The 26,971-nt window shown below is 39.8% G+C and overlaps 1 protein-coding gene across 4 annotated transcripts; it reads left to right on the top strand.

The window, feature by feature from the left end:
• The first annotated feature begins 289 nt into the window (after nt 1–289).
• Nucleotides 290–26,468, top strand: SPPL2A (signal peptide peptidase like 2A). 4 transcript variants are annotated; one of them, XM_036389504.2, is made up of 17 exons: nt 290–496; nt 4,237–4,356; nt 5,101–5,283; nt 6,051–6,140; nt 9,420–9,553; nt 11,624–11,775; nt 12,530–12,626; nt 13,137–13,238; nt 13,844–13,925; nt 14,184–14,258; nt 14,896–14,952; nt 15,110–15,163; nt 15,592–15,691; nt 16,513–16,590; nt 16,925–17,085; nt 19,210–19,243; nt 23,776–26,468. In XM_036389504.2, exons 1-17 carry the CDS (start codon nt 443–445, stop codon nt 23,805–23,807), a joined length of 1,605 nt encoding a protein of 534 aa, XP_036245397.1. In that variant the 5' UTR covers nt 290–442; the 3' UTR covers nt 23,808–26,468. The 4 variants fall into 4 exon arrangements, with proteins under 4 accessions (XP_036245397.1, XP_036245400.1, XP_036245396.1 ...); XM_036389507.2 differs by lacking the exon at nt 15,110–15,163 and having other exon boundaries at nt 291–496; XM_036389503.2 differs by lacking the exon at nt 19,210–19,243 and having other exon boundaries at nt 292–496.
• Nucleotides 26,469–26,971: the final 503 nt, after the last annotated feature.

Below are 26,971 nucleotides of genomic sequence, written 5' to 3' on the forward strand. Positions count from 1 at the left end.
CTCTGCGAGGCGAAGCACTCGGATTGCTTTGTGTGGGGAGACGTGAGGCAAACGCGGCCGTTTCCTCTTACTTGTGAGGGTTTTAAGGAGTTTCAGCGAGCCCCTCAGTGCCTACAACACTGGGAGCTGCTGGCTGGATACCGCTGACAGCCACGGAGCCCTGCGAACCGCAGTGAAAGAACGCACTGTGGGCACAGAGGCACACACGGACACCGGGGGCGGGGACGCGCAGCCCCGCGCCCGCCCGGCTCCGGCAGCACCGCCCCGCCGGCAGCGCCGCCCCCGCCCGCCGTGCCCGCGGTGTCCCGGGACCGGCCGCCAGCGGCGGCCGCCGAGGACGGAAGAGGAAGTGGCGCCGCGCCGGGAGCCGGTGAAAGGCTCCGCGGGGGCGTGCGGAGCCCGAGCCCAGGGAGGCCCCTCCCCGAGCAGCCGGCGGAGGACGATGGGGGCCGCCGGGCTGCTGTGGGCCGCGCTGTGGGCCCTGCTGCTCCCGCTGGTAAGGACGGACGAGGGGCCGCGCTGCCGCGCCGGCCGCGCCCGAGCGGCGCCACTTGGGCCGGCGCTGGCGGATGGCGCTGCTGTCGCTGCTGTTCGCTGCCGGCCCAGGGGCTCCCTCTGCCCGCCTTCTACCCCGGGCCCGTTCCCGGGAGCTCGCCGGCCGCGACGGGCAGGGCCTGCGCAGCTCCCTTCTCCCGCGGCTGGGCTGGGCTGGGCTGCGCTCCCCCTGCCCCCGAGCGCCTCGGGGTCGGGCCGGAGTGTGGCCCGGGGGGTTTGGGCCTCCTGGGCGCGCCTCGGGCGAGGCCTCTCGGCTCCCCTCACCGGGCCCGGGGAGCTCAGACCGGGCCAGCTCCGGTCACGCCTTGGGAGTTGAGATAACAAATCTCACGGGGGCCTTCGTGGATAAACATGGTGTTTAAATTCGGATGCCGGGAAGGGGGAAGCTCCTAGAGTGTGTGTGTGTGTATCCTGACTTTTGTCTCGTTCATCTTCAGTTTTGGTTTTGGTGTGGCGCACATTCTCAGCTTCTCCACAGGTGTACATTGCCGTGGAAATCTGGCAGACCACCTTCTGCCAAATGGGGTAGTGAAATGGGGAGGCCATCTGCTTAGGCAGTATAAAGGACATGTATGCATTAAATGCTGTTCCACAAAATTGTTTTGTTGTTTGGTTTTGGGTTTTTTTACTTAATTTTAACAGAATTTATCTTGTTTTGGTAAGACAGGATGCAGAATACTTCTTTCCTGTGTAGGAAGTCACCATTGGATATGCTCAGCAACAGGTGCACAACACAGTCTCTTAGTACCTTGGGAATGCCTGTGGGGGTAGTAACTTGTCTCCCTGGCTTTTCCTGAGTCCCATGTAGCTGTCACTGGCGTGTTGGGGTTTTCTGAAGAGTGGCTTTGCCCTTTACTCCAATGGTTGGCTGCTGCTGACAAGGGAAGGGGCTTCTGCCCTCTTATAAGACTCCAGGCCTTGTCCTGCCTCCTTCTTTGCTCTACAGATGCAGTTGTAGCAGTGGTGAGCATTGGACCAGGTCATTCTGCCTCAGGAGTAGTGTCTTGACATTTACAGCATGGGGAGCTGGGTTTGGGGAAGGGTCACTGCTGCTCTCTGGGCATGGGCTCCTGTTCTCCTGGGTCACAGTGCCTGCAGAGAGGGAGAAGGGCTGATTTGTGTGTGTCACATGGCCACTGGCAGAACAACAAAATGATGGTTGTTCTGTTCTGTTCATCTTTTCCCCCCTGCCTTTTTATGTTTCTGTAGGTTTTATGTTGTCACTTGCTACATACAGACTGCCTTCTCCCTAGTCTGTACCCTTGCGTTTCTGTATGTCTTATCTAGGTACTAATTGTGATGGATGTTGTAAACATAGGCTTGGTTTGGTCTCTGTGTCTCCTGGTTCATCTGATTTCCTGTATTCTGTGTGGTGCAGTTACTGGGACACTCAGCAGTCAGCCCAGGCTTATATCCCTGCAGTGGCTGGGACACCTTTGGAAAATTAGGGATTAAGAGACAGAATGAGACTTCTTCTCTATCAAAGATAAGGAATTATACAACAAAAATTTAAAGGGGATAAGGGAAGGAAATATAATGAGAGAACTACCTGTTGGAAATAGAAAGGAATTTGTTTGGAAGTTATTAGGAATTGTCTGAACCTGAAGGCAAAGGAGATGGTGATGCCCTTAAAGTAAGGACAGCTGTCATGCCTCTTCTCCATGGGAATGCTTTTATGCCAGAACAAATCAGCCTAGGGAAGCAGGTTAATCTTTTCAAGAGATGTTTTTGTGATCACACATTCAGTCTTTTCCTTAAGTAACAAAATTGAAAATGTGTTCGGTGAGAAATGTATGTGTACTGAGAGCAGGATTTGTTCAGTGACACAGCTGACTGCAAGGCCACCTACCCAAACCTAGCCCTTGTCTGTTGTGAAAGGACACTGAAGCCATTAGAAAGTAACAGGACTTTAGCTGGATGCAAGAGGATTTCCCTGGAGATGTTCCAAGTGAGCCATATCATGTAGTGTTTCTTTTAATTTTTAACTTCTCAATGCTGTCTGGAGCTCAGCATGAATAGGTGTGGCTGCACGTCATGCTCAGGTCCTGCCTCTCTCCACCTGATGAGGATGAATTGTGTGCCCTGATTAATCCCCAGAGGAGGGAAGCTTGCCAAACAAAACATGCATATCATGTAAGCAAGTAATCACTCCTTCTAGGTGGATTGATCTTGTGTAGTGTTAACACTTGATTTCCTGGAACCCAGAAAACACTATCATTCTATTTGGTGAAGCAGAAAGGGCTTTTAATGGATGTAAACCTCTGGGGCTTGCACCTGTTAGAAGTCTTTACTGCTTTTAATTCACCATTAGCTTGTACTTCTAGGTGAATGCATTTAAGAGGGGCAGCTTGATCATTTTTGTGCTGATCATAAATCATGGACCAATTGATTTCAGCTGACAGCTGAAGAGCTGTTCTGTATTCAAGAGTTAATGTGCTCAGGCCCTTTGACACAGTTCTCCCAGCAGATGTTCATGCGCTGGGGCCAGTAGAATGGATTCCTCTGAAGAAGGGGTTTTGCTATTCAAACCAGGCAGACATAAACCTCTGAAACAATATCGTCACATGCCTTTATTTTCTCTCCAGTTCTCCCTTGCTGCAGAATACAGATCTTCTAGCTGGAGGAGAAATGCCTCTCTAGCACTGTTACTGCTTAGCATTGTGTATCTGACTGTTTGAGCTTCTCCCCCATACACATGCCTACTTCTAGCTTTATATGCTAGTGGTTTTTCTGTACACATCTGAAATTTACAGCAGAATTTAAAAAAATGATTTTTTTTACTCTGATAATGCTTCATGCTATTGAGGTCAGTTTCAAGACAAACAGTTGAAGTAAGAACATCTTCCAGTTTTTTACGGGGATACTTCTTTGAGATGCAAATAATGTTTATTTCTTTTCACTGCTTTATAGATGTAGCTGCATCTAATCTTTTGTCTGTTCATTTATCCACTTAGATACCTGACCTTTATTTATGCTTGGGGAGAAGAATATATTCCTAACATTATCACAAGTTTTAAAACTCAGCTGTATTTGTAAATAAAAGGAATCATATTATGTGAGGGGCTCTAATCTTAAGAAACACCAGTATTTCCTCGACTACACAAATTCTTCTTAAGGTACACTAGTTGGTCTCTTTGTGTTGACAGTTATTTGTAAGTAACTAAAGTTACTTGACAAAAATATTTGGGGAATTGTCATATGATGCATATACATATATATATATATATGTATTACATATAATCCCCACTTTTGTTAGTAGGGAAAATTCTAGAGTCTTTGAGGAAGGAAGACTCTAGAACTCCATCTCTTTTTCCATGTACTCTTCTAACTGCTTTCCATATAAAATTTTACACTTTTTGGAAGGCATAAGATAGAGAATCTGAAGTGATTGCTTTGGTTTCTTGCTGGTATTCTGCTTGGTGACATGAACTGTACATGTCATAAACACACTGTATTTGCAAAGAAGATAAGCAGCATTATGCAGTAACTAGGTTCTTACTAGATTTCCACTCTGCTCTCAAGCTCCCCATCTCTCATGGCATCACTTTTTATGTAAAATAATGAGTTTAGTAAATTTCTTTTCTGCTAACAAGTCTTTCTCTTCATACGCTTTTTAGAAGAATGTTTGCATAGCTGATATTCTGAACTTGGCGGAGCTCAGAACTCTGGGATCTCTTGCAGGTGGCTGCTGATGAGGGGATCCTGCACGCCTCTGGAAGTGGAGAGCCTCCAGTAACTAAGGATTACTGCATCATTTACAACTCCAATTGGCTATCTCTTCCAAAAACCTTGGACAATGCTGTAAGTAGCTTGTAGTCATGCTCTCTAAGAAAACTAGAATGCAGTATGAATTTAAGTCAACTATAAATGGTCTTCAAAATTTTGAGTTAAATATGTGCTACACTAATATTTGCTGTTTTGCTTCATGTTGTCCCCTTCCCCCCAAACCACCCAAAAAAAAGGCTGTAGTGAACATTTCTATCCTTGAAAGAGTTGGCTTCTAGAGTTTACAAAGGGAATACTCTCTCTGTGCTTAGAACCAGCTTTTGTATTTATGTGTTTATTTATTTGTGTGTTTATGTATTCATTTTATCCTGTTAATTTTTTTCTCTTTGGATGTTATCCTTATGTCTGAGGTCTGTATTTGGGAGTTAAATTTCTGTTTATTTGTGTACAAAAATTGGTAAACTTCTGGAGCTTTTTTATATTGGCTTGTCAGTTTCATGTACTGTTTAATTGTCTTGAAACCAGGTGATTTTTCTGTGTAATCAGTTTCTTATATTTAAATTACAGTACCAACTACTGTGAAATTGCACTTAGAAATACCCAGATTATTTCAGCTCTATGCTGCTTCAAGTGTTCCTCACTATTGCAGGCTGCAGAAACTGCTGCTGTGATTTTATATTCCTGAGTTACTCTTTTCTGTTACACCTCTTCCTGGCAAATATCCAGTTAAAGAGCATAATGTAGTCCTCTGGATTAATTTGTTTGTAATATCAAATTTCCTACTTTAATCACATTCCTTTTCTCCCTCTTTCACTGCAGACTTTCAGGACTCTGGAAAACCTGACTTCTACAGTCCTCTGCAGTTCAGCTGAAGTTCCTTCTGGCTTAATGAAAGACAAAGCAGTTGTAGTGATGAGAGGAAACTGCACTTTCTTGGAGAAAGCAAGAATTGCACAAAGTTTGGGTGCTAAAATGCTTCTGATTGCCAGTAAATCTAGGCTGGTAAGTAACAACAAGCAGTTTTCTTCTATACTGAAGTAGTGTCCTGTCTGTCTGGTGCCATGCAGTGTTGTGCAGGGTCAGCTGAGAGAAGCCCCAAAAGCAGAGGAAGCTGACCATGTGTGGGATTGCAGCATGAGTCATTTACTCTCCTCACAGAGCTGTGCTGCCTGGGCTGTGCAGTGCTGGCTTGAATCAGCTCAGAGGAGCTGCAGAGCTGGATGTTTAAATGTTCCTTGTATCTTCAGACATGTTTCTGAATGCAAATACTTGTCTTTATCATTCCCTAATTTTAGTGCATTCTGAACTCCATGTAAACCTAGGTGATACTGGTTTTTATCAGTAAAATAAGCTAGGGAAGTGTAATCCAAAACTGGAAATCACAAAAGGTCTTGTGAGATCTCATTGTTTTTTGTTCTCCATTGCAGCTGCAAACTGTATGTACAAATATGTACAGTTCATGAATTTGTGTGATTATCACTGAAAGTTCATCTTGTTTTAGAAGTGTAGAAATTGAAACCAGTTTTGATTATCCCTTGTAATACTATAAAAACACAACAGCATTAGGAATCCAGACATGTTGGTATTATCACCTGGTTTGATTTAAGTACATCTATCTTTTTTAATCTTTTGCAAAGGGTGATGAATGAGCTTTTTGATTTTTACCTTCCTACAAATACACTGAAATGGAAAGAATAATCTGCTTTTAGGGATCTAACCTACTTTGTAAATAGGCTCAACATACATACCATTTTCACTTTCTTTTTTAGTCTGCTATTTCAGATAACAAGACTGGTTTTGAAGATGTGACTCTTCCAATTGCTCTTATAAGATATAATGACATAGTAGATATGCAGCTGGTAAGTAACAGAACTTCAGCATGTTATGGTTGTATAAACTTAGGTATTTGAACAAATAGATTAATTTCAGGTCAGGTCTGGATGTCTGCCTGATTTGAATGTGCTTAGATACTGCTTTCATTCCTAAGAGAGGATGGACATTTAGTTGTGGAAGTACTGGCCTTCCTAATTAGGTGAACAAGAGAGATGGATTGATTAGAACACTGAGAATGGGAAACACTATACCTGACTGGAGATGGGGAACCTGAAAAGTTTCCTGCTGTACAAGATAAGCTGTATCTTCCAGTAGACTTGGATACAGCTGCAGGTGCCTGACACACATGAAGAGCTGCAGCCTGAGAGTGCAGAAGTTCCTGAGTGCAGAAGCTACAGCAGCTGAGCTTGTAGCTGCTGGCACCAGAGCTTTCAGGCAAGCAGCACCTGGGCAGGTTGGATCTTGAGGAAAGACTGAGAGTTTTTTGCCTTTGCCAGATGCTGAGCTCCCTCTGTATAATGTGACAGCATTAGCTGAAGAATGGTTAGGCAGTGTAGTTTGAGTTTCTGCTGGTGAGATGCCAAATGCATGTTATTAAAATACAGCAGTTGTGCTATCTCCTACACTTTATAGGCAGGAGAGTTTGTTTTGGGAGTATTTGGAGTTTGTTTTCCTTGGCATGTAATATTAGGATAACAAAACATTGCACAGTGTTTTAAGGAAAACAGTATATTTTCATCAGTGTGGCTTTTTCTGATTTTTTTATTTAGTGTTGAATAGTTTTGCTAAGCATGAGTTGTGTTGCACATGTTTTTCTGGGGATAGCAGAGGCTAGCACTGTGTAGTCTTAGCTTCTTGAGTTGAATTTGCAAGCTCACTTCACCATTTCTGCTCTCAATCTTCAGAGCTGCCATGGGAGGTTGTCTTAGGTAAGTATGCAAGCTGAAACTGCCTGATTGGTAGGACTTTGGCTGTTTGCTGTTGTCACTGCAGATAGGCACTGGCATGACTGAAGGTCTGTGCTGTCTTCAGACTGCCACAGCCTTGATAAGTACTTGATAAGTACTTGATAAGTACTCCAGCTGGGTTCAGGCTGTCCTCTGTCTTCAGATTTGTTTCTTCAGTCAGATGAGTGTTGTTTGCTTGCTTGAGTGGTTTTAGGATGCCCTCCTAACATGAAAGGGAGCCAGGGCAGGTTAGGTCTGGATCTTCTCTACACTTCTTTATTGCCCAGTTATGCTTGGAGAGCTGTGATGTGGAATCACTTCTGTACAGCTGGAGTAACTCACCAAAGCACCTCTGCTGCAGATTGGTGTGCCAGGTGATGTCACATTCTGCTGCTGAATAAAAGAATTCATTTTTGTCCTAGAATGAGACTGCCTTCATAAAAGTAGTGAGGAACACTGCCTAGACTACAAGTGATCTTTCCTGGTTTTGCTCTGCTTTTTTGCCAAAGCCTTCTGTCCTGTCACTGGCAGCTGTTATTTTGAATTATATGCGCTGCTTGGAATCCAGCAGCCATTGTACACTTCCAACTACAGTTGCATTTCTTGTTTAACTGTCTTTAAAGCTTCCAGCTTCCTCCTTTTTTTTAGAAGAGAGAGACAATACCAGTCTGAGGGAAGTAGTTTATATAAGCATTCTTTTTACTTGACAAGTAAATCATCTCTGTTAGCCCTCACCATTAGAGCCAAGTCTGTTAAGAGTTTTGATAGCAGTAGCAGAGTGGTACAAACCTTTTAGTCAGTGGACAGCTCTCTTGCAGGTTTGTTACCTGATGCAGTCTGTTTCATTCCAGTGCTCCCTGTGGTGGAAGTTGAGACTTAGGGAGTTTTTAGTGAAGAGGGGAACGATAGGAGCAAAAGGAAACAGTTGCTCTGGATTCTAATGTGAATTACACTTTGTAAGATTTATGAAACTTCAAGGAAAAACTGGATTAAGATATGTTGAAACTGAATACTAAAAATGTATAAACCTCTTAGGATTTTTTCTTTTTTTTTTTGTTCTTGGTGGTATGTGTTTGGGTTTTTGTGTATATGTGGTTTGTTTTTTTGTTTGGCTTTTCTTACACAGAGGATGCTGTAATTCGAATAGGGTTTTTTTCCCTTTAATGTTATGTTCCACTTCATACAACTACAGTGTTTCACTAGAATTCAATTTTATTCCTTGTTTTCTGAACTTCCATAACTTCAGGCAAAAGGAATGATTCTGACTTCTTTAGCCTGCAGAAAGGTTATTATCTGTAATTAGAAAATTTAGATGTTGAAATGATTCAGCTGTCTTCATCTGTGGCCACTGTATTCCATTCTACCACTGGCCTTCCCATTCAGTCTTTTTAGTGCCAGTTTGATCTTTCTGAAGCCAAACTGTCTGGCATGTTCTTCTCTCTCTTGCTTTTATCTCACATGCAGACTGTAAACAAATCTGGGTTTTTTTCTGCATCTCTGAAGTCTGTTCTCACTGCACAATTACTTTAGATGTCTGGACTTAGTTTGACTGCAACAGCAAACTTGTCTTCCCTACTATTTTCCATTTCCTACCAAATTATCGTCCTTTCTTTGTTTTTTTAAATCTTACCTTTCAGTCAAATGGAAGCACCTTGGTTTTGCTTTCAGGATTTTTGTACAATTCAGTACCAGTTACATCTCAGTGTTCTCTCCCATTTTCTTTTGTGTACTTCAGCTGATTGTTTTCTTTTCCTTAGGTCTTAAATTTTTAAAATAGTGTGAAATTGTTTTCTTTTCTTTTGACTCCATCTCAGTGCATGTTTGTGTTAAGCTGTTGGGAAATAACTTCCTGCCACCTCGAGCTGTCACTGGTGTTCTGTCTGAAGCCTCTTGTCAGGCTCTGAGCTGAGTTCTGTGGGTTTGAGAGCCAGAGGTAGATCTGCTGGTACCTCAGTGGAGCTGTGAGTTGTGTTTCAAGGTGATTGAGTTAGGTGTGCTTTCCTGCAGAGCAGATGTCTTCGATAGCACTTGGTGTATTTTGGGGAGGTATTTGGGCTGGAGGCACAACCTCTCAGAAGTGTGGGAAGAATGCAAAGAGGTTCCATTTTCTCTTGTGGTATCTCTGTATTTGCACAGGAGCAGTAATAGATTTGTTTCCAAACCTGACCACCCTGAAAGGTAGCATGGGAAGCATTGCTTCTTGGTAAACATATTGACATGTCTTGTGCAGTGAGCTGACAACTTCCTCTCAGCATTATGTAGATTAAGAGTAGGAAATCATGATGTACATCTTGTTGGAAAATAAGCAATATAATTTCTTTGTTCCCTTTATGAACCAACATGTGTGTTATATTTCAGGTGCTTGGAAATGAAGTTAATGTGACTCTGTATTCACCACCTTTGCCAGAGTTTGACTACAGTATGGTTGTCATCTTCCTAATTGCTGTGTTTACAGTGGCACTGGGAGGCTACTGGAGTGGAGTAGCAGAGCTGTAAGTTGGTTAAATGGAACTGCTTAAATTACATGGACTGCAAAGCTTGTGAAAGCTGTCACTATGATTAGTGAGAAATTTTTTTCTTTTAGGTTGGTAGTTAAAAAATTAGAAGACCTAAGTGCAATTAGCTGCTTTGTCATTAAATGTTTGAGCACTGTAACCTCTGAAAAATCACCAGAGGTCTTTGAGGAACCTCAAGAACAGAGTGTAAAAGTTCTTGAGGGATAATGCAGCTCTTGTGAGGAGGCATGAGTTAACACTTTGACAAATTACCAAACACTCTGTAACTAGCATTATAATTCTCCAATATCCACAATAGAAATTAGGTATTTTAGTTACACTTTCAAGTGCAGTGATTCAGGAGGTAAATACATCTTGTATGTAGTGTCTGCATTGGTAGGGATCTGTACAGCTGCTCCATCCCAGCTGGCTGTGCAGCACTCCTGTCACTGGGAGCAATGGGATGCACAGTTTGGTTGTCTGGCTGGCTCCAGATAAAGTCCAGCCTGGCTTATCTGCTTCAGCTTTTTGTTTTATCTGGTGGAGCAGCAGAGCTGGGGCAGCAGCAGCTCTAGGCCTGGGCAAGGACAAGGAGGCAGCAGCAGTCCCTGAGCAGGGAGGAGGGATTGGCAGTGCACAATGTGGAAAAGGCAGAGGAAACTGGAGTGCTGGGGATTTCTGCTCTGTCCTTGAGGGGTGTGCAGCTCTGAGTGATGCACAGAATTGTTATTAGTCTGGGGTTAAACTGGCTATAGCTGGCCTTTGAGAGCATGCTGTTACTCTGCAGTATTTCTTGGGTGGCTCTGTATGCTAAATGTGTTGCTACCTTCAGGGTCTCAGTGGTGTTCTGGTGCTTTGCTCCTCAGCACAACAAGGAGAGGATTGTATGTGATAACAACAGCTTCCTTTTTCCCACAGTTATGCAAATTAGCTATTTTAAAGAGATTAAAGAAGTAGAAGGAGGGGAGGTGTGCATGTTTCTTTTTTTAAAGGTTGGATCTGATTATGCTTCTTTTTCACCTGCAGTGCTGCAGGGTGTGGCTGTACTGAATGCTAAAATAACAAAATGTGGTGCTGTCTCCCATATTAAAAATACCTAGATGTAATTTATTAAACTAGTTAAAGTGCTCTTTCATAAATCTAGGGCAAGCTTTTTTTTTAAAAAAGCTGCTTATTCAAAGCATGTCTTCTGAGAAGGTGATTCATCTAACAAGGTGCCTTGCTCCTGTGGGTTACTCTCTTTTGAAGGTAGCTGTTTCAGTGCTGAATTCAGCTTTTGGCAGGTGGGTTCTGGGATTCCTCAGGAACATGCTATCTGATGGGCAATTTGCACCAGGTCTGTACTAAAGAGTAGAAGGGCTCTCTGCTCAAAGAACAAACACAGCAATTTAAGCCTCCTTATTTTGCATGGTGAGGTATAAATATGGAGTATGTATGCACAGGAATCTTACTCCCAGGTGAAAAACCCCCAATTATACCACCTCTCTTTCACTTACTCTGTAATTATGAGGTGTAAGAGTAAAGGAACTGGTACTTAGCTAGCTTCATTCTCTAACATGAATGGGTTTTGCAGACACTTAATGTCTAGATGAAGTTTTAAGAGTGTGCAATACCTCTGGTTTTGACTTATTGTAGACATAAGTATCAGATTCTCCACATTTAGCCCAATAAATTTTCTAATCAGAGGTGATGCACTAATAGAGCTCAGTGTGTGCATCCTGAAAAGCAGTTTGAGTGTAGTACTACTTTTCTTCACATGGGCCAGGGTTTTGGTTGAGGATGCTCCCTTAAAGTTGGGAATTACCACACCATTTGAAAGGAGTATAGTTAAGAATCTTTTCCTTGTGATCTGTGCTAGGTTGGAAGTGCTTATCTTCATTAAAAAATGGGGAGAAATTCAAACAATAACCATACAGTTTTCTCTGGGTTTAAGTCTAATGATAATATGAAGGACTAAACTGAAACCTTGTCAGTCTAAATGTTTTATAACCATCAATTCTGATCATAGCATAACATTTTCATAATCTGTCATCTGAGGTAAATGTGTTTGTTGTTTTCGTAAAACAGTGAGAATCTGAAAGCAGTAGCAAGTCCAGGGGAGAGAGAAACGCGATGGAAAAAGGAAGAAAATGTTACTTTCACCCCTGTAACAGTTATCTTGTTTGTTGTCATCTGTTGTGTCATGCTGGTCTTACTTTATTTCTTCTACAAATGGTTAGGTAAGAAACAATGAATAATCTCATTTGACTCACTTTTCTATGTGATATTATGAAGTGTTTTAAGTCTAAAAAGCTAGATTTCTAAACTCAAATGAATATAACTTTTAAATTATCCTCTCCATGCATGAGTTGAGGGTTGAAAGGATGCAGTTGCTACTTAAAGGAAAGGTTTCTTCAGTTGTCTTTCAAAATCTGCCATGACAGTGCTTGTTCTGAATGAAGTCATGTGCAAGAGAGGTGACTAATGATGAGTAAAACAAAATATGATTTATGTCAACATTCTTGGGAGGATGGCAGTGACAACCTAGTAGTGTTTGGAGTTTGCTTGATGGGAGCATTTATTTGTTAGATGGGGCTTGGTGTTTGGTTTTAGTTTTTTGGTGAGGATCTGGCTAGAAAGCAATTCTGACACCTCTGAGTCAAGTTTTTGCTTGATGAGAACTTTGTCATAGCAGAGACACTCAGAATTCAGCATTTTCTATACTCAGCTTACTATGGTCTCCAGTACTGTTGAGCACTGGTATAACTGTTAACAGTTTATATCATGGAATTATAGAATCCTCAAGGTTGAGAGAGACATTCAAGATCATCCAGTCCAACTGTCTACTCAGTACTGTCACTGTAACCCTTAAACCACATCACCCAGTGCCAGTCAGACACCCTGAACACAAAATATCACATCGTGTGTTATTGTGTTTACTTGCTGTTTTCTGTTTTTTTGGCACTGATTCCTGTCTTCATTGTTTTGATTTAGTTTATGTTATAATATCAGTCTTCTGCCTGGCATCTGCAATGAGCCTGTACAACTGTCTTGCAGCATTAATAGGAGAAATCCCATTTGGGCAGTGCAGGTATTGTGCACCTTTCACTTACTAAAAATGGCAGGTTTCCTCTGGGTATTTTCTGGTTGCTACTCAAGACAGCATGAAAATACAAGAACAGTTTGATGAATTGTTTCCTGTATGGTTTTAGTGTGTGGGATAGTAACAAAAGAAAATTACGAGCTGCTTTAATAAATATTAAAGGCATCTGTAGCATAATCAACAGTTAAAATAGCTGTAGATTTGCTGCATTACCTATATTTGGAAGCATTCTGTAATAAAATTTGAAAAGCTCTGGTTGGCTGTCTGAGCTTGGTTTTACAAAATGCTGGTTGTCTGTCATGTGTGCTTATTGTGTTCATCAAGGAACTCTGTAAGGGGAGGATCCTGCACATTTGATCCTGTTTGGAGCAAATACTGTGCTACAGGCAGCAGGGAGATGGGTTGAGAACACCTTGTCAGCTTAAGGATGTGTGATAGCACAGGCATGTGTCTTGGCTGTTGCAGGCCTTCTCTTTTAATTTAATTATTTTCTTTTAGGATTACATGTTCCAACAAAACCATTGAAGTGAGGCTTATTTTCCTTGCTATATTCTGCATAGCAGCAGCTGTTGTCTGGGCAGTATTTCGAAATGAAGACAGGTAAGTGGTGCATTCTGATTGAGAGTAAGGTGAATAACTGGTGTTAATGAACTTCCCAGCATACAACTAATGCTGGAGTGCAGCATCCTTCTAAACTCCAGTGCCAATTTCAAAAAAGTCATGAAAGTATTTTGAAGCTTAACAAGCATGGGAGTAATAGAGAACAAAGCAATGCAAATGAGCTGTGTGGTAATTTGAAGTTACAAAAACTATGAAGATGAGGAAGAACTAGCTCGATTGCTAATGATTGCCACAGAAGAAAAGAGGTGCAGAATAGCACAGGGACTAGCTCTGCTCAGCAGTAGCTACAACATCCCTGTGTTATCAACACTGTTCCCAGCACAGATCCAAAACAAAGCCCTTACCAGCTATTGTGAAGGAAATGAACTCTATCCCAGCCATTACCAGCACAGTTACCTGTTTATGATCAGAGGCTGGTATAAACTGACCATCTTGAAACTAGGACTTTGGTGGTTTTGCTAGCAGTAATTCTGAAAAACGAATTTCTTGCTTTCTGAGAAATTGTCCTTGCTATTTCCAGAAAAATCTAGATTCCAGCAGCAGTTTGAACTACCTGTAAAAATGTTTTGGGTTTTTTTTTCCAGGTGGGCTTGGATTTTGCAAGATATTTTGGGAGTTGCTTTCTGCCTAAACTTCATTAAAACACTGAAAATGCCCAACTTTAAGGTACTGTAAGTTGCTTACCTTAAGATAATATTCTACTGCCACAAATCTGCAAGTTTACTGTCAGGAAGTAGATTTTCAATATGCAAGAAATATATATTAAAAACATAATCTTTACCATTTTTAATGATTATTAAAAGAAACTAATCCTGTTCTAAATGTTATGCCAGATTAAAACACATGGTTCTGCAGTGGTTCCAGAATCCAGCTGTGTGATACTTCAAAACCCACAGTAATATTTTCTTCTCTTTTTTTTGCCAGTCATGTGTAATACTTCTAGGCCTCCTCCTTCTATATGATGTGTTTTTTGTCTTCATAACACCATTTATCACAAAGGTATGTCTGTGAATTTACAGTAAGAACAAAAATGTCTGGTCATTGGGAGAATATTTTTGTTTAACAGGTCAGTGTGTACAGTGTTCTCAAGGTGGAGAAGCTGATTTCCATTTTTTCCCATGTAACACAACAGTGGCCTAAATTTTTATGGCAATCACACAGGTCAAAAGTATAAACCATCCCCACTTAGTGTGAGGGATAGTGTGATCATGAGAAATTACTGCCCTCCAGTTTTTCTCCTTCTTTTGCTTTATACACCCATTTATTGGAATATACTCTAGTGCTTTCTGTAGTGATCACTTGCAGTGTGCTGTGAGCTGTGTGCAAGTGTTAACCTGCTTTTATTTTGAAGTAAAAAGCTCTTGGCAGAAAAAGCTGACATGTTTTTATCTAAAATTCTAGCTACATCTACTGGACTTGTTGTTTGGGGTTTTTTAACATTATTTTAGGCTGGACTGCATGTTTTTATTGTCAAACAATGCAGTATAATACTGTACAATACCAGGGCATTCCCTTTGATATTCAGGATTTTTCCAATCCTGAACTGTAAGTGGAGGTACAAGCAGTTTTTGTCAATGTGGTATGAAAGTTTTGGTTCATCAAACCACTGACTTTTGAAAAATAACTTTAATTTCAGAATGGGGCAAGTATAATGGTTGAAGTTGCAGCTGGTCCCTTTGGAAACAGTGAAAAGGTATGAACAGTCATTGTAATATGTGCAGCATTAAAGTACTGACTCTGTGTAGCTAATTCATAGTGTGCTTTTCAGCATAACTTTCTCACAAAATATAGCCAGCTTCTGCTATTTCCTTATAAGTATTAAATGCCTGTTGACTTGGGTTTGATCCTAGAGTGATGGAAACTTGGTGGAAGTCCCTACTGAACGCTCAGCTCCCCATGAGAAAGTAAGGATTGTATTTCAGATACTGGATTTTTAAATTATTTCCTCTGAAAAGACTGTTCTTTTGGGGAAAACCTTACTGTCCAAATTTCTCTTTAGGGCCTGGATATCATTGATCAGTATTCTATAGTTAGGTTAATAATCAAGATTTGTTACTCCTGTTACATGGTTAAATACTGTTTTAACTTTTTTTTTTTGTATGTGTGCATATTATTTGTAAATCTGAAATTCCAGCTTACCAGTTGCCTTAAGCTTTATCTACTTTCTGTGTTGGTTTCTGGTTTTTACTTCAGGTTCTACCTATTTTGAAGTCTGCATTAACGATAAACTAATTATATTTAAACTGTTTATTAATTCAAGCAACCAAAAATATCCAGAACACCAGAACGCTTTAGATGAGATTTATGTGGCTTCTGCACTAATGTTTTCCAGTTACCCGTGGTTATTAGAGTGCCTAGACTTGAACACTCTGCATCAACACTCTGTGATTTGCCCTTTTCATTGTTGGGTTTTGGAGACATCATTGTCCCAGGTGAGCAAATGGTTTTGGTAACTTAACTTAGGAATAAATACTTTGGGTTTTATTCTTAGCTGGCTTGCAGAGTTTATTCACAGGGTAATTGCTGAATCAAGTGCAGCAGTTTGCCTTGATCAGTCAGTGCAGAATACAACAAAAGCCATAGTAGAAGAAAGCTCACTATGTTATAGAATAATTAAATAGTGAAAGGGTTTTTTTCTGTTTTACTGGATTAAATAAATGCAAGTCCTGTAGGTAAATCCAGTTGTCAGTATTAACTAAGTATCATTAAAATCTCATAAAGCAAATATTCTATGACTTTGTAGGATTTTCATATCCTAGACTATGTAATTAGAGGTGAAGTAATGTAAAATATTTTGCCAAGTTTTTCCATCTTTCTCAGAAGAACTGAATTTGGCCATAATTGGAGTCTTGAGCAAATTACTTTATTCAAGAATGTGCAGACAAAATTGCTGAATGTTAAGAGTGAGCATTAGAAACCTATTGAAGAAATTAAAAATAGGTTGTTACACTTCTGTATTAGAAAGCTGAAAATAGCACAATGTAATTAGGTTGCTTGAAAACCCCAAACCTCTAATTCCAAGCTTGCTTGGCTCATGTTTCCATTATGTTTTTTTCTACATTTACTGTAGGATTTCTTAGACTGGTTCTTGCCTTTACAGAAAAAAATATTGGAAGAAGATAAAATACCAGAATGTGAAGTCTTACTATAAATTCTTTTATGCTGCTTTCATTTGGAAAATTGGGAAGAAAAAAAGTCATGACTAAACATTTCATTAATCCTCTTCCTTTTAAATTTTTTTTTTCTCTTCAAGGGCTTCTGGTTGCCTATTGTCGAAGATTTGATGTTCAAACAAGATCATCTTCTATATACTACATTTCCTGCACAATAGGTAAATTGTGATATTTCAGCATGGTTGATCTTCATGGTAGCTTTTTTTAAATGGCAGATCTAGATGGTTTTCTTCAGGTAAGGTTCAATGTTGTCAAGAATCTCTGTAAAACTCTTTTTAGTGTGCCTAAGGTGACTTCTTTATGGCAGTGAGTTGCTTTGAGAAATCTTGGAAATATAGAGCAATTTATTGTGTCTCTTCAGTTATATTAACAAGGAAGATATTTCCTTGTTATATTAACAAGGAAAATAAAAGGAATTGTCTTACTAAATGATTGACCTAATCTGAAAATTGTCCTGTTCCTGATTGTGTATGTATGAATGTCTCTTTATAGCTTATGCTGTTGGCATGGTGCTGACTTTCATTGTTTTGGCACTGATGAAGATGGGGCAGCCTGCCCTCCTCTATCTTGTACCATGTACACTCATCACGAGCTCCCTCGTTGCCTGGAGGCGCAAAGAGATGAAGAAGTTTTGGAAAGGAAGCAATTACCAGGTAGGCTCAGGCCTGGACTATTCTATTTATTCTGTTGTTAATTCCTTTGAGTATATGCTTCTCTGAGAACTTGGTGATAGATCACTTGCAACCCAGTTTTTGCAAGTTTTCCTGTGACCCTCTGGAACTAATAAGGAAAAGTAGTCTTTACTCTTAGAAAATCTTAGTCTAGTGGTTGACATGGCAGAACAAAGCTCAAGGGAGATGAAATAGCTGCTTCAGTACTCAGGGAGGAAAAGTAATTTGTTCTATTTACTTTGAAATGTTTTCTTGTATTTTAACATTCCCCATCTATCATCTTGATGTGGTATAACATGAGTCACTGAACTAAACATGCAGACTCCAAACTGCACTAGTTCTGTATGAGACAGTTCCAAAAAATTGGTGATGGTCTAGAACTTTAGAAACTTTCCATGCATCACAGATGGCCTGCATTATCAGGATTGTATGGAGCATTCAGGAACAAAATAGCTGGGTTCTGTAACTGTTTCCTATCACAGCACACACTGTGGGCACACTGCCTTGGATATTCTGTATTGCTCCCTTGGTTATGTCTAGCACTGCCCAGGAATTGCAGTTCTTAAACTCTCACCTGTTGACATGTGCACGTTTTCCCTGATGTGACTTGCTGTAGTAACTGGGTGTGCCAGGAACCCTTGTGAGCTGGCATTTATCATCAGACAGAGCAGTCTCAAGATTATTCTGTGTTTTCTTGAGACCTAAGTTCAGTATTGTTTGAATTTACCATCACCTATATCTAGGGCATGTTGAACTTGGAGCTTGGATAGTCTGTTCTGGGAAAAGGAGGGTGTCAGGTTCATGGTGGATAGAAGCACCTCCTGCTTTCTCAAGATTGGAAAGTTTAAGTGGATCAGTGGAAGTCAAGAGTAATTCTTGTAAAACTACAGGCACCAGCTCCTATAGTATTACCAGTAAAATGCTACCTTTTGTTGATCTAATACACTACACCTGCTTCAGCTGGAGGTTGGCCTAGGTGTGAAATTACTCAGTTTTTCAACTTTAACTAAATACCCTGTCTTTTTGTTTACAAAATCAACTCCTCCTTTCATAGGTCCAGTGAATAGAAATGTTCCTCTGTAGGTCAGAATGAATTTGGTTTACTGTGCATTTATATATAAATTGGTGACTGTTTGCTCTTCTAAAATAAAGAAAGTCACATTTATGAAGCCCAGTAACTTTGGATTTGTTGTGGGGAAAACACTTTGCAATTTATTTTCCTCACTTGAGTTCTGAGTAAGATTGGCCTAAGTAAATTTGGCAGGTCTCCTTAGCAACAAAATTTCTTGTACTTCTTGTAGTAAAACTCATACTTGAAAGAATTATGTTGCCATAGTAGTTATTTCATGTCCTTTCAACTGGTTTCTTGAAGGATTAAAACTACTCTGAACTTCAGCTTGTTTTGAGTTAGATTACTTCATTTCTAGCAGAATTTAAAATGTTGATTTCAATCCCCCACTCCACCATCTCTAAGTTAGACTTTTCTGTAACTGAGCCTGCAGTTGAGCTCTGTGTAACTTTACTAACTTCTATTTTTCTATAACTTTTTGAAGAATATTTTATATTAATTTTTTGTTCCCAGAAAGTGTTATTCAAGTGTCACTCTTGAAAAGCTGAAGGGTTGATCTTTCTCAGATGTTGTCCTTCTTATCTAAAACTGTATTTTGAACTATCCTTACTGAACTTACAAACATGCAAAAAAATCCAAGCAAATAAACAAAACCCCAAACAGCCCCAACCCACACAGCTCCAGGGTTGAAATCTCCAGCTTTCAGTGCTCACTTTGAGGAGGAAAGATATGGAAAGGTGTCAGAAGAGAATTTTTTTGCTCCATCAGTGATTGAGGCTCAGGCAGAGCTGCTCTGTTGACAAGGATGGCCAGACTTGTGTAGAGGTTTGCTTGGCCCTCATGGGAACAAAAAAACCTTGCAGAGTTGTTAGAACAAAGTGTCCTAAGAATAGGGGTAGAAGAGCATGTAGAGTGCATCAGGTGACTAAACTTCATAATAGTAGTCCATTAGTTACCTTTTTGGATTTTGGGGTTTTTCTGATTTTTTTGTTGGTTTTGTTGTATATGATTTTAATAATGGAATGAATTTTATTTAGGTATCGGACTCCTCCAGGACGCCTTTGCTACAAGGTGTGATTATGGCCTTCTTTTAATGCAGCTTTATTAATTGTCTTACAGTTCCTTTTTTCTTCTTTTTCCCCTTCTGCTTCCTCTTTTCAGTCTTTTTTTGCATCTACCTCTTAATTTTGTATAAATTACTTGGTAGAAGAGGGTAGAACTGAAGACAAGATACAAATCTGTATTCACTCTTAGATGTGAATAGGGGTCACACTTAGGTCTTCTGGGCTTTTTCTTTTTTAAAGGAGTGCAGGAAAACATGGTATTGAGTAGCAACGAAGCTGTGATTCCTAAGCCTGAAAACAGGCTTTGTTTGCTTCTCTACTCTCCAGCTTCCCAAACCCCAGGACTGTCTTCAAATATTTGCAGTTGGTGTAGTTCCTCTTCTGTTACCTGTATTGCAGTCCTTCACTTGATTTTTCTGTGTCACGGCATAGATGTGAAAGCCTGCTTAGTGCTAAACAATTTTGTTGTCTTGTGTTACAATGCTGAGCATTATGGATTTGCCTTTAGTAATCATGTCTGCAGCTCTTGTGTCACCCTCCTGGTCCACAGTGTCCTTCTTGCTGTCCTGTCTGTCCCTGGGCTGGGGAGCAGGGGCTGGGGCCGGCTCTCTGCCGCAGCACGTCTGGGCTGTGGCGAGCTTTGACCTTTCTTGGCAGCAGCTCCTGACTGCTAACACTGATGGCATTTATTTTTGCTGTCCACACAGCTTGCAGAGAGCAGTGCAAGCTTTCAAATTTCAGCTTCTCTTGGAATTTAAGCATTTAAATATAATCTTGAATTATAGTTGCTGGAGTTACACATCTATTTATAAAGCGTAGGGTGTCTGCTCTGAAGACAATTTGAGATGGTGAATTCTGCCTGACTGTGTCTTAAACTCTCAAATAAAAATGCTTTTCTCATTAGCTCCTTTCTTCTAAGAAAGAGTACTTTAACAATTTAAGTCTCGTTAAAAAGCCTTAATAATAAAGGAATTAGATATAAACCAAAGATGATATTAGGAAGTGGGAGGGGTTGAGTGCAAATTAAAAGCAGATGGCCAGACTATTTTTATAACTTAGAATTCTTCTATCCTGCTGTGCACGCTCCAGTTCTTGGATAGGTTGGTAAAATCACTTTTTTAGTTTCTGCTTTATACCTATGACAAATACTTGACTCCCCAAGATAGCTCTGAGGTCCCATAACTCATAGCTGAGGTAATTTCTGTTTCTGCATAATGATGCAGTCTTAAATTCTAGTTATGCTCAGTGTGGCTCTTTTATGGTCTAGTCTTGAGCTGTAGAGTTGCTGCACAGAAAACATTTTAACTATTCACTGAAGCGCAGAGATTTCTTGGAAGAGTAATGTACTTACTTTCCTGCCATCTAACTGGCAGTATTGCTGCTGTGAAGTGTAAAATAAAGGTTTATCTAGGTTTCTGGATTGCTTATACTCCTCATGGATGCTTTCATGATAAATTAATTTCATACTTATTTTCCAGTTATTGATTTTTAGAATACTCATTTTTGTATCAGTGCAATCGATGAAATAATTTTAGGAAAATCTAGTGTCCTAAGGCCACGTTGAAGTCTTCTACATGGAGTAGTCTTGAAACTTTTTGGAGTTTGTCAGTTTGAAGTGTTTAGCGCTTCTTATCTCTCTTTGAAGTAATAAATCAAGTATTTGTCACTGGCATGTTATAGAGCATGCACCTGTTATTTAGTAAGTTTTATAATCACATTTTTAGATTCTTGCAAATTCATCATAACTGGGAGTTGTTAAGAATTCCATGAATGCAACATTATTGCCATGAATCTTGCAAGCAGCTGTGTGCATGGGTACTATGTGCTCTTACAGGGAGAGATTTGTACTGCCATTTCTAGTTTGGCTCTGTGGAAGTGGTTTTTTTGGGGGGTGAGTTTGCTGGTTTTAGTTTTTAATGATTCACCATGTTAGTAGATAGGTTAAACAAAAATGGTTTTGTTACAAAGCTGTCTTAACACCTCCCCCTTAAAAACTGTCAGAAATTCAGATGTGAGAGCAAAGCTTCTAAGTCTCCTCCACTTCAGAGATGTTCATGAGCTCTCCACAATGTACAATCAGATTGCTTTGCCTCATTCTTAGCTTAAAACAGCACCTTTGTCCAGGAGTGTAGCCAGGTGCCTCCATCCTGCAGCTGGGTATTGTAAAGATTCCTGCAGCTTCTGCTGAGGCTTTGAGGAAGGGGCTGGCCTGAGAGAATCCACAGTGGAGACACCTGAGTGGACAAAGCTGCTTAAATGCCACCTTGTACTTTTAGAGAGGCACCTGTTGTCCCCAGCTTGAAGTTGTGGGCTGTCCTTCTGTGTGGAGGAAAGATTAAAAGTGGGGTGGGGTGGCTTTTTTAGCCTTTAAACATTTATAGAAAAGACACCCCCTCCCCCCCAACACCTTTAGAGTTTTACAAGGCATTCGGTTTTAAATTTAACTTCAAAATCTGATTATTAAGTGGAGATTTAGATACAGGTGCTATCTCCAGCATTTGTACAAAAAAGAACATTTTTACTGCTTAGTGTTGTAGGATTATCAGAAAAATCTTTGACTTTGGAATACACTGAGTTATTGCAAGTACTTTTAACTCTTATTTCTAGAAGCATCTTGTCAATTGCATAGGAAAAGACTGTACAAAAATGCTTAGCAAAATTACTTTCTCTATGCTGGCCATTAGATGATCCTCCCTAAGCACAAGGGAGATAGATGGCATGACTGGATGTAATATGGTACTGTGGGGAGAGGTTGTTCTTGTTTTATCCTGGAAATGAATACTTTAATCCTCATTCAAAGGGATGGTTTGAGTTCTGTAATTGTAGGGAATGCTTTGATTTTGGTGACTTTTGATGTGGATTTTGGGTCAGTGTAGAGGAGAATTCTGGATATACTGAAATAAATGCAAGATTGTCATTAGCACAAGAGCTGGGCATTCACTGCTGGACTGAGTGTGTGCTGCTGCTCTAACTCAGTCCTTAAGCCTATTGGCAAGACTGGTGCCTGCCTTAGTTCTTACTGTCATTATTCTGGAACTTGAAGGGAGGGTTGTGAAAGGCCTTTTCTGGTCTTAGATGGATATTGTGGCCACTGGGCTCTCCTAAACATTCCCCAATCCCACTGACTTCTTTTTTGGAACTGTCATCTTGGTTTACTGCACAGCATGCTGGTGTGGCTGGACTGTGAAACAGCTTATTTAAGCAAAAGTGCTTTTGATAAGGTATGTTTGTGTACTTTGAATGAAACAATTCTGGTGGCATAAAAGAAGGAATGGCACAGAGCTGGGTCAGAACTAGAGGAGAAGAGAAATGTTAATGGAACAAGTCTTTTTACCCTGTGCACAGAATTATACCACACTAAGTGTGTACAACACAGCAGTCTCAGAGCCTGGTTTTGTCCTGGCAAGGATTCTGAGCAGGTGCTAGTAAGACAAGAAAATAATTGTGTGGAAATATGCCTACCTTAGATCAGAACCCACACAGTGAGCAGCTGTTGCACAGAAAGACAGGCAGGATATGCCACTATGGAAGAACATAAGTAGGGTTTTCTGCCTTTTGATGCTTAAAGCATTATCTCTTGTCCTAGTAATCCTGCCACTCTGGGTGTGAGCTCCTTGGCACATTTTGTTTTGTCAGCCTTGGTTGTACTATTCTGTGTCTTCTGTCTCTGGCTATCAGCTACCCAAACCGTCCAGTTCTTGGCCCCTTGTAAATTATGCTCAATTCTGAAGCCCTCAAACTGATAGGCTCAATTTGTCACACTAACAAATGTGTGTATTACCTCTGTCATTCATTCAATGCCTTGTCCCAGGAGAAAAACCAGAACCTTCATTGCCTCCAGCAGTACAACAGTGGATAGGGAAACAGGCTGCCTTTTAAGTCAGGACAGCTACAAATTTGTTTTGAGTTATTCAGGCAATCCAATCAGTTACATCAATGCCAAGTAGAATCAGTCTATTTAATAATCTAGTTTGGATTCTCTCCTGATGCAGGACTTTAGTTCCATTTCCTTTATCCTTTCTGAAATAAAAGGAAAATTTACAAAGAAATGTGACCACTACAGTTAGTTTTGACTAAGTGCAATATAGGTAGCCTTTACAGCCATGACAAGAGAAAGTCTTTTCTGATCAAGCTATTGCTTGAATTAAATTCTGTAAATGTCAGGTAAGATCCTAGAGTCTACTTACAGTTTTGCAAGCCATATCTTTGAAAAATTTGTGTAACCCCAATTGGTTTTTGTTCTCTGTATTTAATAATTGAGATACTTCTGACTCACAAGTTCATTTTCTTGTAGAGGACCCGGGTCCTTGGTTGGAGACTCCTTTTGTAGTGGAAAGCATTAGCTAATACAGCTTTGATTATTTGGCTTAAACACTTTTCTGATCTATAGAGGACCTCCTAAATGTATGCTGCTAAAATGCACTCTAACACGTGTTTAATTATATTTCTCTTAGCTAACAAATACTTTAGATCAATGGGGTAAAGCTGTATTTCTTTATAAAGAGCCATCTCTTTTCCCTTTTTTTTTTCCTTTTTTAGATGATGGAACACCTGGATTACACAGGAAATGAAGAAAGCACAGCATCAGCCACTGAACAGCCTGGAGGACAATAATATGTGGGATATCCTGATTTAAAATAGCATTTGAATTTTTGACAGCTGAGTTACAGTAAATTTGGTGAAATTTTACAATAGAGTGTTTCCCACTCTGTGTAAAAGGGTTTTTTATTCCTGCACCTATATTTTTATGGAAAATACTGTTAATAACATAAAAGTAATCAAAATAGAGTTGCATTTTTACAGCCAAACCATAGCTAGTAAAACCGTGCCTTATTTCAATTTAAATAAAAGGATATTTTCTATGCAATTTTCCAACTGTGTTTCTATACAGTATATTTTTATAAAAGTTGCTTGCCCATATCATCATGAGTGAAAAGTTCTTTTAAAGTTTTGATTAAAACTAGTTAGGTTTCTTTAAAAAAAATAAAGTACCCTTCATATGTTTTCTTTCCAGATTTTGAATGCAAAGTTGGATAGTAATGTAACTATAGCAACTGAAGAATGAAACTATAGTTCCATTACTACAAGTAATTCAATAAACAGTGTCTAATGTGAGCCATAAAATAAATAACAGAGCAAATTAAGTGTGGGGTTGTGAACTCTTCCTCCCCACTCCCCTCATTGTATCACTGGCTTATGCCTTAATTGTGGAAATTGTTAAGCTTTGATGCAAGACTTTGGATTATATACATGTCCAAGCATTTAAAAATAAAAAAAGGAGGGGAGGTACTTACACATAATCCTGAATACTTCTGTGCAGCTCCTGGAATAGTTGACAGACAAGATGGTGTGGAAGGCAAGAGGTTTTTTGCTCAGAAGGTGCTATTTTAAGGGATGGGATAAAATGTTAACACTGGCCTGGTTCTCTCACCTGTTGAGAGTAGGTGTACATTCGTGGTCTTAATTTGGCTGTGGATCAGTTCAGAGGGATAGGGAAAAACAGGACAGGTTTTTTTGTTGTTTTTTTTACCTTTTGCATCTGCACCATACTTTAAAAAAAAGTATTTTTGAAAATTCTTTGCAATTGATAGACAAAACAGGTTTGAATAGTGCTAATAGTACTTGTGTTAGCTAAGGCAAATGCATGTGTTTAACTTGTTTAATCTTAATTTGTTTTTGCTTTTGAAGACTTGGAAAAAGGATAAGTAGTTTAAATCATTAGTTTGCATTTAGAAGAGTTTGAGTTTGTTTGACACCTGGTCTTTTTTCAGGAAACTGCAAATTGAGGGGATTAGGCATAGAAAATTTGTATAGCTGTAATGCTAACACTTGACACCAAAGAAAACTGGAGAAGGCAACAAGGGGAGACCACTGAGTTCACTTAGTGCTCATGTCAGGTAGTTGTTAAAACATTTTTCCTATTCTTTAAATGAATGTCATTCCTATAGCAAGTACAAGTTCAAGAACCCTGGAGAAAACAACTGAGTAAGCACATGCTGGGCAGTGGCAATGGAGGCTTTCCTGCAGTGCCTCCTTTGTTTGAAGGTCACCTCTGGACATTTCTAGTCAGTTTGGGGCATGTCAGCTCAGGAAAATGTACCCTGATTAAATCTAGTTTAGCTAGATTTACTTTGGAAGTATGCTAATTAAGCCAATTGAAAATCTGTATTGGCAGTTAACAAAGGCTAACTGCAAATTTACCTAATTTATATCAAGTTTAAAGTTCTGTTTGCAAGAGTCAGGAGCAGACAAAGGACAGCCTGGATGATATCAGTTGTTGCCAGTCACAGAGATTGAGCGTGGTGCCAGTTGATACGGGTAAGATAACTCACCTTGTTTGCAGCTTCCCTAAGAAAATAGAAATTAAAAGCAGTTTTTGTATGTCAGTAGTTCCCCCCCTTGACTCGAGCTTGAACTGACAGCCTCAGAATACAGTGGTCATCTTCTGTTTTATTTAACTGGCATTTCATAATAAATTAAAGCATACCTCAGTGTTTTAATAGCAGACTGAAAATGTGTCTTCTGATGTGTTATGCTTTTTGACAAGCCCAGTATCTGCCAAAGTTCAGTAGTTTTGAAGAAGTTTCTGGAAATTCCTGAAGCAGATAAAGAAGTCATAACTCATTCAAAATCATGTACAATTGAAAGCCCTCAGAAGCTTCACAAACCTATGTAAGATGACTTCTTTGTCTCTTTGAAATCTTCCACATGGAGGATTTATTAAATTTTCAGCTGTAAGTGATAATGGAATTAGTATAAATAAAAAAGACCTTTGGCAACATAAGTGTATTCAGCAGCTGGCTGTGGAAGCTCTGTCTTGTTCTGTGCCTAATAATACTCCCATGCCTGACCATGCCTGAGGTTTCACACATGTGTTGCCATTTAGTGGGATGTAAACTAACTTTTTTTTTCTTTCAAATGCTTAGGTGCTTTGTTTACAAAAATTATGAATGGAGTTTAAAATTTTATATAAATAGTAGGTTAGTATTGACTACTGAAATGAGGTTTTTATAAGTTCAATAGAACTGATTGCAACACTTCTAGCAATTTTGAATGTTTTTAATATTAAATTTGGTTGAGCTAAACACTGTTAAAAGCCTTGTTAGTCATACTTTAATAGAAAAATCTTACTACCTTTTCATTGTATGTTTACTGACAACTGCCCCCTTCCTTATGACTCTTAAGTTATCACCTTAAAAATGTTATTAATAAATGTTACTTGGAAAAAAATAGTTGAGTAATTGCTTTGTTCTAACTCATCCTTTTCCTACTATGAATGTTCATGGCAAAACAATTAACACTTCATAATACCAAGTTAAAAATCCATAATGCACCCCATGGATATGTAGTTGCAGTTTTTCCTCGATGTATCAAAGTTATGATTCCACTTGTAAGTACCTGTATGATGGGTTTGGTACATTGCTTTTCTCTGTTTTCTTCCCTGCGATGGAGAGGGAGGAACTGAAGTGAATTGAGCTACATCAGTTTTTCCTGGTGTGACTCAGGAAATGCTTGTTGTACATCTGTTAGTGCTGAGGCTCCCTGAAAGTACACCTGAGAAACAGAGAGCTGGAAACTTCACAGCTGCAAAGTTCTTGATGGAAACAAGTTCCCTGCAGTCATGCAGGAACTGGTTCTGCAGAGGCATTGTTCAGCTGAAGGTGCTTAGCCATGAGGGCAGGAAACAGCCAAGCCTCCAATTTTGAAACCCAGGCTGGGTTGGAAGTGTTGGCAA

This window comes from Molothrus ater, chromosome 13 (assembly GCF_012460135.2).
Source record: "Molothrus ater isolate BHLD 08-10-18 breed brown headed cowbird chromosome 13, BPBGC_Mater_1.1, whole genome shotgun sequence".
Taxonomy (NCBI): Eukaryota; Metazoa; Chordata; class Aves; order Passeriformes; family Icteridae; genus Molothrus; species Molothrus ater.

Bases quoted from the DNA above. Each gene is read 5' to 3' on its own strand.
- SPPL2A (XM_036389503.2), top strand. From the start codon at position 443: ATGGGGGCCGCCGGGCTGCTGTGGGCCGCGCTGTGGGCCCTGCTGCTC. The intron at 4,357-5,100 runs GTAAGTAGCTTG...CTTTCACTGCAG, and splicing joins CAAAAACCTTGGACAATGCT to ACTTTCAGGACTCTGGAAAA. The intron at 11,776-12,529 runs GTAAGAAACAAT...GTTTTGATTTAG, and splicing joins TTTCTTCTACAAATGGTTAG to TTTATGTTATAATATCAGTC.